At 39.4% G+C, this 14265-nt stretch overlaps 1 protein-coding gene across 1 annotated transcript in view; it reads right to left on the bottom strand.

Moving 5' to 3' along the window:
* Positions 1 to 14265, bottom strand: part of C12H8orf34 (chromosome 12 C8orf34 homolog) — a 322609-nt gene that overhangs the window by 94680 nt on the left and 213664 nt on the right. Inside the window, exons 9-10 of the mRNA XM_048358631.1 lie at positions 6524 to 6609; positions 5548 to 5624 (exon numbers count right to left, since the gene is read on the bottom strand). Of these exons, the coding sequence (XP_048214588.1) occupies positions 5548 to 5624; positions 6524 to 6609 (163 nt within the window). The remainder of the gene's footprint in view (positions 1 to 5547; positions 5625 to 6523; positions 6610 to 14265) is intronic.

Below are 14265 nucleotides of genomic sequence, written 5' to 3'. Positions count from 1 at the left end.
ATTATATCTAATCACAGTGGATTAAAGGTAACCCTCAATAACAACAGTTACCACAGAGGCTATACACATTCTTGGAGGCTAAACCCCACACTGTTATCCAACACTTGGGCCACAGACCAAATTAAAGATGAAATCAACGAATTCACAAGCCACAATGACAATGAAAATACATCACAAAGAAACCTGTGGGACAAAGCTAAGGCAGTACTGAGGGGAAAGATCATTGCCCTCAGCACTCACATTAAAAGAATGGAAGCAGAGCAGGTGAATAACCTCATGATGAAACTAAAACAACTGGAGAAACAAGAAATGACCGAATCTAAAATGACTAGGAGGAGAGAGATCACAAAGACTAAAGAAGAGATAAATCTGATTGAAAATAGAAAGACCATTCAACAAATAAATAAGACAAAAAGCTGGTTCTTTGAGAAAATAAATAAAATTGACAGACCCCTCGCAAGACTTACAAAAAAAAGAAGAGAAGAGACTCATATACGTAAAATCAGGGACTCCACCAGAAAAATTACAACAAGTATACACGATATTCAAATAATCATAAGGAGCTATTTCCAAAACCTCTACTCAGCAAAAAACAATAATTTTACAGAAATGGATCAATTCTTAGAGAAGTACAAACTGCCCAAACTGAACCAAGAAGAAATAAATCAACTAAATAAACCAATAACTTACAGCGAGATACAGGGGGTAATCAAGAACCTCCCAACAAAGAAAATCCCAGGCCCAGATGTGTTCACCAAAGAATTCTACAAAACCTTTAGTGAGGAGCTAATACCAATACTCCTCAAACTCTTCCACAAAATAGAAACAGAGGGAGAAATCCCAAATTCATTCTATCAAGCCAATACTATGCTCATCCCCAAACCAGGCAAAGACCCAACATAAAAAAGAGAACTACAGACCAATATCACTAATGAACACAGACGCAAAGCTCCTCAATAAAATATCAGTAACAGGATCCAGAAACTGATCAAGAAAATAATACATCATGACCAAGTAGGCTTCATCCCTCAGTCACAAGGATGGTTCAACATCCGTAAATCAATCAACGTAATTCACCACATAAACAGATCTAAAATCAAGAATCACATTGTTATCTCAGTCGATGCCCAAAAACCCTTTGACAAAAGACAACATCCATACTTATTAAAAGCTCTGGAGAGAACAGGAATAGATGGAACCTTCCTCAAAACAATAAAAGCCATATACAACAGACCAACTGCTAATATCGTATTAAATGGAGAGAAACTTAAATCATTCCCCCTAAACTCAGGAACAAGACAAGGATGCCCACTCTCTCCACTTCTTTTCAACATAGTGCTGGAATCCCTAGCCATAGCAATAAGGCAAGAGGAGGACATCAAAGGGATCCACATCGGCAAGGAAGAAATCAAGCTATCCCTATTTGCAGATGACAAGATCTTATATCTGAAGGACCCAAAAACCTCAGTCCCCAAACTCCTACACCCAATAAACCATTTTGGCAAAGTAGCAGGATACAAAATCAATCCACAAAAGTCAGCAGCTTTTCTATACACCAGCAATATACAAACAGAAAAGGAAATAATGGAAACAATTCCATTTACAGTAGCCAAAAAAAGAATAAAGTACCTAGGGATCAACTTAACCAAGGACGTGATGGACCTATTTAATGAAAACTATAAAAATCTAATAAGGGAAATCAAAGAAGACACAAGGAGATGGAAAGACCTCCCATGCTCATGGGTAGGCAGAATCAATATAGTGAAAATGGCCATATTGCCCAGATTGTTATACAAATTCAATGCAATCCCCATCAAAATCCCAGTCACATTCTTCACTGAAATAGAGAAAGCAACCCATAATTCATATGGAACAGCAAAAGACCTAGAATAGCCAAAGCAATTCTAGGCAAAAAAAGCAGTGCAGGAGGTATCACAATACCAGACTTCAAGCTCTACTATAGAGCCATCATAACAAAAACAGCCTGGTATTGGTATAAAAACAGACCGGAAGACCAATGGATTAGAATTGAAGATCCAGAAACAAACCGCACTCTTACAGTCAGCTGATATTCGACAAAGGAGCTAAAGACATACAATGGAATAAACAGAGCCTCTTCAACTACTGGTGCTGGGAGAACTGGGCAGCCATATGCAGAAAACTCAAAGTAGACCCAAGCCTATCACCATGCACCAAGATCAACTCAAAATGGATCAAGGACCTCAACATCAGACCTGAATCCTTGAAACTACTGAAGGACAGAGTAGGAAAGACGCTAGAACTTATAGGCACAGGAAGGAACTTCCTAAATATAGTCCCAGGGGCACAACAAATAGGGGAGAGACTCGACAAATGGGACTACTACAAATTAAAAAGTTTCTGCACTGCTAAGGACATAGCCACCAAAACAGAAAGACAGTCAACCATATGGGAAAGGATCTTTATCAGCACAGCAACAGACAAAGACCTAATATCGGTCATCTACAGAGAACTCAAAAAACTAAGCCCCTCCAAGCCCAGTAAACCAATTAGGAAATGGGCAAAGGAGCTAAAGAGAGACTTCACAAGAGAAGAAATAAAAATGGCAAAGAAACATATGAGGAAATGTGCAACATCCCTGTTAGTAAAGGAAATGCAAATAAAAACAACCCTGAGATACCACCTCACCCCAGTTAGAATGGCCTATACTCTGAACTCAGGAAACAACAAATGCTGGAGGGGCTGTGGGGAAAGAGGAACCCTTCTCCATTGTTGGTGGGAGTGCAAATTAGTACAACCACTTTGGAGAACAGTATGGAGGTTTCTCAAAAAGCTCAATATAGACCTACCCTATGACCCAGCCATACCACTCCTAGGCATCTATCCTGAACAGCAAACCCCAAGATATCAAAAAGACATTTGTACTTCCATGTTTATCTTGGCACAATTCACAATAGCCAAAATATGGAAATAACCCAGATGCCCCTCCACAGATGAATGGATCCAAAAAGTATGGTACCTATACACAATGGGATACTACGTAGCGATTAGGAATGGTGAAATATTGTTATTCACAGGGAAATGGTCAGAACTTGAACAAATAATGTTGAGCGAGACAAGCCTAGAACACAGAAAACAAAGGGGCATGATCTCCCTGATATATGACTGTTAACATAGGGAGACGGAGAGACAGTAGAGACCAGGTCTGTGAAACCAAAAACTGCTTGTCAAATAGTATTTCCTACAGGATTCGGGGAGCAGCCCAACAGTATGTAACTAAAACCAAACAACTACTCAACCTATAAAGGTCAAAAATTGACCTCTCAGTGGAATACAATAGCTCAAAAGCTATGCATGTACGTTCATATAAGACTACTGTAGACATATTGTCTAATATCGACATTACATTTAAAGCCCTAGGCGAATTTTCTTGGGCTTGGCCACGTGGCTACTGTATATGTTCTTGATACATTGTATATTGTATATATGTCTACCTGACCTAGAGAAGGGAAAGAAAAACAGGGCATAAGATATCACGAGAAATGTACACACTGCCCTACTATGTAACTGTACCCTTTTTGCACAACACCTTGTCAAAAACGTTGTGTTCAATTAATAAATAAATTAAATTTAAAAAAAAGAATTAACTGTGAAGGAAGACTTGGAGAGGAGAAATAGAAGGAGGAGACAAAGAAGGTGAAGGAAAAGGAGAGAAGGTGAAGAAAGAAGAAAAGAAGGCAAAATTTTTCATCTCATGTTAAAGAATCATTATCAAACTCTTATCAGTCATTCAACAATACATATTATGAGTCTTATAATGTATAGATGCTCCTTTAAGATATGAGAAATGAAAAGGGTTGACAAAATTTCTTACCCTCACAGACCTTTTCTTATAGTGGAAGGAGACAGAAAAAACATGAATAAGTAAATTATGTAGCATAGCGGAGGCAAGAAGTACTATATAAAAACAGAACTTCCAAGTTCAATAAGAATCATGGAAGCAACATAAGAAAGTAACACATGGACAAAAAATATATTAATTTTATCAGTAATTTTTAGAATAATTCCGTTAATGTGACACCCTTAATCACATCCTACAATCCTATAATCTTTCATTATAAAATAGTAGAGCCAAACACAGTGGCTTTATCCTGTAATCCTAGATACTTGGGAGGTGAAGATTTGGGGCATTAAAGACAAGCAAGACCCTAATTAAAATAATGCTTCAAATAATGAAAATTGGCCACAGAGTTATAGGTGGAATTAAGTATCTCTTAAATATGTATACTGAATTCCTAGTCCCAGTATTTCACAATGTGTGTGAAGACAGTCTTTAAAGAGGCAATTAAGCTCCTGGCTCTGGTGGCTCACATCTTTAATCCCAGCTACTCAGGAGGCTGAGATGTGAGGATTGCAGTTCAAAACTAGACCAGGCAGGAAATTCCAGGAGACTTATCTCCAATTAACCACCAAAAAGCTGGAAGTGGAGTTGTGAAGCAAGAGGTAGAGCACTAGCCTTGAATAAAAAGGTTCCGGTATAGCACCAGGGCCCATAGTTCAAGCCCCGGGACTGGCAGAAAAGGACCAAAAAGAAAAAAGAAAAAAGAAGAAGCAATAATGAGGCTTAATGAGGTTGAGAGATGAGAGAGGCCTGATACACTATCACTGGTGGCACTGGGGGTGTAGCCTAGAGGACAAGAAGACAGGAGAACACAGGCGTGTACAAGCAGAAGGAAACATAAAGACACAGGAGGAAAATGACCATCTACAAGGCAAAAAATCTACAAGACGCCTTAGAAAAAAATCAACCCTGTCAATACTTCATCTAGACCTCTGCCTCCAGGACTGTGGGAAAATTAATTCCCATGACTTAAGACAAACACTAGGCAAAGTACCGAGCAAACTACCACAGAGAACATGGAAGTGTTCTATGAACACAGATTTTAAAAGCTAAGATTTCATTAGCTTGAGTTTTCGGCAACTCAACATCTTTAACAGACTTGAAATGTAGCATGTGTATAGATATTGTAATTTTCATTTCTTATTTTAACCTTGTTTTGTTAAAAGTTAGAAACTCAACAGTTTCTTCCCAGTATACTCTATTGAAGAGATATAACTCAACACAAAGTTTCATAAGGATTTCACAACCAAAAATGCCATGCTTAAGTAATGGATAAATTCTCAAGATTTGCAACACATTTATCTATTAAGATAGGTGTAGTTGAGCTTACTGAGGTTTAAGATGGCAGCTCATAAGCACTTAGAAAGTTGATATGCACAAGGAAATGGCTAACTATACCAGAACTTAACCAAGTCTTCTTCAGCAGTTGTTAGAGAGCTTCTTGTGTTCTTTCTGTGTTCCTATAATAAGATGGGCCACTTGCAAATGTAGCCACCTGTGTCACTAAGGTGGGACTGTATGCACATTTTAAAGGAGTCTTTAAATAAGCATATGGTTTCCATTGCATTTACATTTTCCCATTAGTGATCTATGCTATTTGTAGAGATTAAAGTAATAAAAATAGAATAGTAATTTAAAAAATAGCTGTATTCGAGACATGTACTCACTGATGCAGAGAATGTAGATGCTTTCTCAAATTCTCCACTCTCCTCCATCACCGCTTCTTCAGTTCCAGGTAAAGAATCTTTACATTGTTAAAAAAAAAAAAAAAGCAAACCAATTAGTCACATATTACCTATGCTTCTTCTGATTTACAAAGCCTGTTGGTGAGAAAGACATCGGAATGATTGATTGAATTAGTTGTTGAAAAACCATAGTGTATGTAAGTTGAAATAAGAGTGCAGAATGACACTTACTTAGCTTAAAGATGACTTTATCTGTTACGCAATGTATACCTAATAAATAGAAACATAAAAATCACATGTACTAACAGAGAAGCATGGGACATTTAGATCCATGTATTTATTATGTAAAGTGAACATCAGGTTAAATATATCTGTTTCCTCAAACATTTATCATTTCTTTATATTGAAATATCCAAATCCCCTTCTTCTGGACCTCTGAAATGTATGTTATAGTATGGTTTCATAGGGTCTTCTATGGTTAGGAAGTTTTGTATGCACAGTGTCTCTTTTGTATACTATAATGTCTCTTCAGACTGCTCAGATTGGATGTACTGACGGAATCCTGCTAGAACACACGAATGAAGTAATGTTCCTCAGATATCACCAGAGTCATATTACATGCTCTTACCTGATATTTGGCAAACATTCTGAAGTGTGCTGATATGAATTTATATGCTAGCATATGGAGTTTGAATTTCTACTAGAGAAAACTTATATGTACCCGGCAGCTTAATTTTGATAGGAAGCAAAGGAACCAAGCTGGCGCCTGACTGGAAGCCCAGCTCTTTGGGAGGCTTCGTCTGGGAGGCTCATGGGTTAAGGCCAGTTCACACAGGAGGTTCATGAGACCCCATCTCAAGCAGTAAAAGCTGAGCATGCTGACACAAGCTTCTTACCCCACCTAGGAAGGAAAGCATACATTAAAACTACTAGGGGCATCATGGGGTTTCAAACTCACCCAACGAATCCGGAATGATTTCCTCTGGAGAATGAAGCAGGTGTAAGGTCTCTCCAGTCCTCTCTGCTAGGTTGTCTCCTTGAAGCCTAAAAGATTAAAAGAGGTCATTGAAGAACCTGGCAAGGTGATACCGGAAAATATGAACTACACAGGATGAAGAAGAAGACTAGCAAATTCTACTTGGTAAAACTCAACAGCTTTAGAGCGGAAGTCAAAGTTTACTAAACCCATCTTGGGTTTTGTAGTCTTTAAAGGAAAGTCTTCTTTCCTCTTGGTGTGATTGATGTAGGGTCAATAGGTTTGACTTCCAGGGAAAAATTTATAAACCGATGTTTTCATTGAACTGTGAAGGGGGGTTGAGTGACTACAAAACCATCTGTAGAACCTGCCCGTGTGCTCACATACCTTCTGTTTGCAGGAGGCCTGAGCTGGTTTTGAGGATTTTACAGAGTAATCATCAAGCATGTTAGCAAATACCAAGCCACCTAAGCTAAAAGATGTGCAGTTCTGTGCATGTCACCACGGGAGAAGGCTCCTGTGTGGAAGGACTGAGATCTCCACAGACATGGGGTCTTCCTCCTGAGAGAGAAACTGTCTAGTGGTTTTCATGGCAGTATACTTCTGACGCTCTGTATTTCCCGGCCCACAGTGAGAAAAGTAGACTGGCAAGTCTCATTCAACTCCAGATTTACATCACAGCCTGGAGATCATTATGCAAGGAAGATGCAGTTCAGGATTGATTACACTTGGGGACTTGGCCCTAAATATACAGAGCTACGGATGCAGCTGACAGTCAGACAAGCAGCCCAGACTGGAAGTTTCTACTAGAGTTCTTAAACTGTTCTTGTACTTAGGTAATGACAAGGACCCTCAAAGAAAGTATTAATAAAAGCATTACTTATGACATTAAAATTTTTTAACATGTGAGTACAGTTCATACCTTTAGCTCAGGTATTATCATCTTCAGCTATTTTGTACCTTTGCTTTTATATATCATAGTAGAATTGCATAGTAATTAGCTCTTGACTTACAAATTCAAAAAGGATATACCTTTTTCTTCAATTTGTGTAAGGATAAATATTATATTTTATTTTTATAAATTTAAATTCTGCTTATTTCTATGTGGATTATACATTCATACTGTATATTACCTCCTACACATAAGAGCCTATTTGCTGTATATTTATTGTATTGTATATGATAATTAAGGCATTCCCAAGAGGAACTGCTTGATCAATTGTAGTAGCTTTTAATTAAGTACATATTTTATAGCTTAATTTGCTTTAAGAATGTTTACTTTGAAGAAAGAAGCACTTTTAAATAAAGTAACTATTTCTCAAATCTTCCATACCGTCTTTCGCTATTTTACTCTCTCCAAGTAATTAAGAAAATGACTTCAGAAAACAACAATATAAAGAAGTCTTCCCTGAGCTTGTGTTTCCTAGGACCGTTCTATCAAAATTACCAAAGAAAGAAAGCACCTATAAACATTACTTACTAAAAGTAGTAATTAAAACTCAAGAATCTGGAACAAACTGGAACACAGGCAGGCATGATGGAACACAGGCCTGTAACCCACGCTTCGGGGGAGCTAAGAATGGAGAGCCCTGAATTTATGGATAGCCTGAGCTACATAGCAAGACCCTGTCTCAAAAAAACAAGCAAAACAACAAATCAAAAAACCCATTAACACCTTCGCGTATTTTGAAAAACTCAAAGGAAAAATAAACTCACAACAAAGAGCAAAATGAAGCAAGGCTCTACACTTTTTCTGCTTATTGAATGCATCAATAGAACACAATGTTTACTTAGCTTTTGTTAATATGTTCTGTCACTGCCTAAAGGTTGTAGAGATGCAAATGATAACCGTCCTGGGTTTCAGAGTCCTCCGTCTGGCTGAGCTGAAAAGACAACAGGCCTCCAATGGAAAGCCTAAAATGGAATGGCTTGAAAGTAGCTCCTGTCTGCTCAGTGCTACCCCCACATACCTCACGCCCATTGGATTTACCAGGACTTGAGGCCCCTTTTGTTGATCATCACGACCCCAGAGTGCTCGGCCAGTCTTTCCTAACCTGGAATCCACACAGCGCTACTTTTGTCAGAGGTTAATAGGTGCTGAGCAAACAAGGGTTGTGTGGGCAAATCCGGGAAAGGTCTTTAAAAAGTTAAATTGCTTTTACTTTTTTTTTTTTTTAACCACAGGCTTTTATGCATAATCCAACCCTTTCTATTTGCTTTCTAAAACCATTCTTCCATATTAAATAAACTCCCTTAAGTTTTCAGCTCCAGAAAGGGTTGTTTTCTGTTCCTCTGTGTCAGGCAGAAACTCCTTTCTCCTGCAGTGCATTCCGGTCATGCTGTGGGTTGCAGATCCGTGGTAGAGTGCGGGTTGGGTCTGAACAGAGGCCGCTGGGTTGTTAGGCAGCAGCAAGCAGAATCACAAGGGAATCTGAGCTGGGGACCGGGGCCCCCTCCTGTCATCTGAGCTACTCAGGCGTCTGAGTGATGAGAATCGCAGTTCCAAGCCAGTCCAAGCAGGAAAGGAACCCTCCTCTCTCACTAACACCCAACCTGCCTGAAATGGAGCTGTGGCTCACATGACAGAATGCCAGCCTTGGCGTCACCTTCCCTAACCCAAGGGCAGACAGCTCAGGACCAGAATCGTGAGGGACACTCTTGGAATACAAATGGACCTCCGCTAGGCTCTTTTCCCCTTTCCCCCCTTAGTGTCAAAGTGAATTACAGAGGGGCTACAGCTTCCCATGTAAGGCAGTGGCTCTTTCTTCACAGCACTCTTCTTAGTGCTCTCCCTTCAACCAATCACATACCGCTGTTTGCCTCTGCCCTCCTCTAGGAAAACCCAACTTTGCTGGGTTCTCATTCTTTCTGACTCCATTGAGACTCCCGTGGGCTCAGCTCATTGCACTCTGCCCCCTGTCATTCCTTCTCCGCAGGCCCCAACCCTGTGCTAATCTACCATTTTCCTGAGTGCAAGCAGCCTAATAGATCTGAAGAAATCTCCGTAGCACCACTGAGGAGTCAGTGGTCTCCAACTGAACTTTTAGTTCTAGCAAAGTCTTTCAAAAAGAGATCACCTCTCTGTCATACAACTCAGACGGTGGATATATTAGAATAAAGACTTTAACTCATCCACACACACTAGCTCTATTAATTATCTTCACCTGGATGGCCTTCCCCCCCCCCCCCCCACTTGAGTGATGTATTCAGCTGGTGATTTGAATCTCTGTCTCAGGTTTCTCTTGGTCCTCAGTCTATTTCAACTACCTCCTTCCCGCCAGCATTATTCATCTGTGCATCTCCTCTGTGAGTCTCATAGCAAATAAACAAATGCGTTTCTCTTTCGACCTTAACAACACACATGCATACACACACACACATGCATACACACACATACATGCACACAGTTGCTGTCTTAATTATCTAAAACATTTAGCAACTACCATTTCTTGTCTATTCTTCTTTGAACCAAACTTCTGAAACAGTTTAGTCTTTAATACTTTTACTTGCAGGGTTTTTATCCCTCCCTAATCTGGTTTAATTTAGCTTGTGCCCCAGACACTTCAGAAAAATTGCTTACGCAAAGGCTGCCTAAGCCCCTAATTGCCACCTGCAGTAGAAATTTTAAGAGCTTGTCTTTGTTGTTGGTGGTGGTGGTGGTTGTGGGGCTTGAACTCAGGGCCTTGGCACTGTCCCTGAGCTTTTTCACTCAAGGCTAGCACTCTCTATTTTGAGCCACAGCTCCACTCTGGTTTTCTGGTGGTTAACTGGAGATAAGAGTCTTAGTGACTTTCCTGCCCAGGCTGGCTTTGAACCAAGATCCTCAGATCTCAGCTTCCTGAGCAGCTTGGGTTACAGTTATGATCCACCAGTACCCATCAAGACCTTGTCTCTATTTGACCCCCGATGGACACCTATCTACTTAGTCTTTTTTTATTTTTATTTTTTTGCCAGTCCTGGGGCTTGAACTCAGGGCCTGAGCACTGTCTATTATGCATACAGTCACCGAAATCTTCAAAGCACAAATTCCACTACATGATTTTCATGCTTTAATTCTGTTAGTGGAAGCAGTTTTAACATTAATTTTCTAAGTGGGCTCATGAACAGATTCTAGAAGAATCGCAATAATTCACAGTGAATGGATAAAGAGTTTGGACTGTTGGTGGTCTATCTTTTAGGGAGATAGAGAAAAAAATATAATTTCAGCCAGTTTCTCAAAATAATCCTTGACTGAAAAGGGTTTAAGAAGTCCCACTTTCATTGGCTTCTTATCCCTGTGAGATGAGCTATGGCTTCCTTAGCAAGTCCCTACTTGTGTCCGCAAATTCATCTTCGTGGATTTCCCAGCGTGATTTTGTATCCCATAAACCCCAAGCTGCTTTCACATTTTCAAAGATATTTTGTTATTCAAACACCTTATGTCCTTATACTGTTATCTCTGGTAGAATTTGCCCACCCCTTATTTTACTATGTGGCTCATTTCTTGGTTCTCACTCTAGATTTTCTTTCCAGATGTTTTTCTTTTGGGAGACTAAGCATGCGTGTAAATCTTTACTATAATTTTTATTTTACTGTAGTTCATTTATTTAGATGTCTGTGTTTGTCAACACACTGTGTTTAAAGCAAAGAACTTCGTAGAATAGGTAGTACTTGAAAAAGTCTTTAAAACAATGTGAAATTTTAATTAGGAGGAGAAGAGAGAAGGTTTATTTCGGGGAAATATAAATTGAACTCATGTTGGGAAATGAAACCGTGGAGAAAAATGGAGAGACAGTGACAGAGAATGAGGAAGGCAGAAGAAGGGAGAGATCTAGCGTCACAAAAAGAAGCTTAATAGATTTCAATGAAAGAGATATGCAAGAAATGAAAAATCTATAATAAACAGATTATTTCAGATAGAATTTTCAAGCCAAGAGGAGAATTAGATCTAATTTAGAGGAACCAATAAAGGCTTTTGGATCACTGGTTTAGAGGATTGTGTGATTTTTTTTAAATAAAAGCTATGATATACTGTTCATCCCTGGCTTGGCAAAGTCTATGAAACCATTTAAGAAATTTTTATAATGATCCAAAAACAGAAAAGAAAAACAAGAGTGGAGAATGCTTATTATGCGCCCAAGGCTATCCCAGGAGCAGGGGCCAGAGGAGAAAGCAAAGTTGAACAAATTCTTATGCTCAAGCAGCTTGTATTTTATTAACTGACGATGATAAGCAAACAAACAAGCAAAATACATATCTTAGGTATTTATAAGATGCTTCATAAATATTAAAGAATGCAAAGTAAAGCTGGGCAGGAATCCAGACAGGACTTGGAGGAGGATGGAGGGGTATTCTTTCTGTGGTGTGTACACAGAAGGGCTCCCTAGAAGGAAGTACTTGAGCCAAAATTTGAAGTAGAGACTGATCCAGTCCCTGAGAAATAAATGCCAAGAGAAAATAACACATAGAAAGGTCTCAAAACCAATTACTCTAGTGTCATAAAAGAAGAGGTAAATAAGCGGGCGTGTCATCAGAGCGGGAACCTCCCCCAGACACTTGACAATGAGTCCTTCACTTAAGGGAAGCAATTGGAACGTTTTGAGACCAAGGAATCACATGGTCAGACGTCTGGGCTAAGAAGGATCTTGTACCTTGTATTTGAAGATTGATTATGGGCCTTTGGCACAAAAGCTCTGAGATACATTTGGGTTTCAGTGTTGAGAGTGCCAAGAAGTAGACTGCTCTTGGAGAAATCCGAAGTGGTAAGAGGATGTTTGATAAATTAGACAAGAGAAAGTAAAAAGAAAGAAAGAGAACAAGAAAGAGAAAGAGATAACGAGAGTGAGGAAGAATGAGAACAAGCGACAGAAAGAGATGGAGAAAGAGAGTTACAGAGAAAGAGAAAGAAAGGAGGGAGAAAGCAAGGGAGGGAGGGAGGAAGGGAAGGAAAAAACAAACAAACAAAGAGAGGGGGAGAGAGAAAGAAAGAAAGAAGGAAGGAGGGAGGGAGAGAGGGAGAGAAGGAAGGAAGGGAAGGAAGGAAAGAGAGTCACTTTTTAAAGGCCTGAACAACTAAACTAATCCTATTGCCCTTTGCTGAGATAAAGAAAACAGAAATTTGAGGGGAATGTTGTTTGGGACATAGCAAGTTTAAAATATGCTTTCAACATGTAGGTAGAGGTGTAGAAAGATAGTTGGAAAGCTATGGGAGATGCTAAACATCTGTCTGGAATTATAGGCCTGAGGTTTGTCCTTTCTGGATTCCAAAATATTTACAAAAGCATCAGAATATGATATAGTACTATTTAATTCAGCTCCTTTCCCTATTAGGATTTCTCTTGCTCTACAAATTAATAATAAATCCTGATAAATATTAGTGAAATCAGGGGAATCATGTTAAATAGTTTGGTTTTAATAAAATGTGAACCATTTTCTTCAGAGGTTTGGGGAATTCGCTTATCTTTCCTTTTAAAAGCTACTTTTAAATAAATGGCAAAACCTTTTCCATGGTAGTTGTCATTGGCTTACTTCTGATTCTCTAGCTAAATGTTAATTTTCCATTTTAGCATTCCAATATGTATTTTAAGGTAAATTCTATAAAATTTACTGTTATCCTTTAAAAAATGTTACAATCATCTTCAATAATCAAAACATTTAATAAGAATCTTCAAAGGCCAAACTCGTCCTCAGGTTCTGAGCCTGTATTCTGGCACGGAAACTACGTGCACTTGCACAATCTTTCCGTGATGGCGCAAGCTTCCTGAGGGCAGGGACCAGGCCCGATGCTCTCCACGCGCTCACAGCCTTGCACACTGACGTTCACTGTAGTGCCTAAAGTAACAACCTCATTCAGGTACGAGCGCCATGAATTTACTCAGGATCTTCATGGTCCCCTTCCTGCTGGAGGAAAAGTCACTGGTACACTGTATTATAAAGCTATAGTAATAAAAACAGCTTGGTATTGGCACCGGAACAGGCCTGAAGACCAATGGAACAGAATTGAAGACCCAGAAATGAACCCACAGAACTATGCCTACTCAATCTTTGATAAAGGAGCTAAAACAATAGGATGGAAGAAAGACAGCCTCTTTAACAAGTGGTGCAGGCAAAACTGGTTCAACACATGCAACAAACTAAAACTAGATCCTTATATATCACCCTGCACCAAAATCAATTCCAAATGGATCAAAGACCTCGAAATCAAAACAGACACCCTGAAAACACTAAAGGAAGGAGTAGGAGAAACCCTTGGGCTCCTTGGCACAGGACGGAACTTCCTTAACAAAGACCCAGAAAGGCTACAAATCAAAGAAAGGTTGGACAAATGGGACTGCATCAAACTGCAGAGCTTCTGCACGGCAAAGGACATAGCTCGCAAGATAAACAGAAAGCCCACAGACTGGGAGAAGATCTTTACCAGCCATACAATGGACAAAGGCCTCATATCTAAAATATATGCAGAACTAAAAAAATTACCTTCCTCCAAAACAAAACCGCAAAGAACCAATAGCCCCCTCATCAAGTGGGCTAAAGACTTACAAAGAGACTTCTCTGATGAGGAAATGAGAATGGCCAAGAGACATATGAAAAAATGCTCTACATCACTGGCCATAAAGGAAATGCAAATCAAAACAACATTGAGATTCCATCTCACCCCAGTAAGAATGTCCTATATCAAGAAAACTAACAATAACAATTGTTGGAGGGGATGTGGCCAAAAGGGAACCCTACTTCATTGTTGGTGG

This window comes from Perognathus longimembris, chromosome 12, assembly GCF_023159225.1.
Source record: "Perognathus longimembris pacificus isolate PPM17 chromosome 12, ASM2315922v1, whole genome shotgun sequence".
NCBI lineage: Eukaryota > Metazoa > Chordata > Mammalia > Rodentia > Heteromyidae > Perognathus > Perognathus longimembris.
The sequence above is the reverse complement of the archived record's forward strand: the minus strand, read 5'-3'. Positions and strand labels throughout refer to the sequence as shown.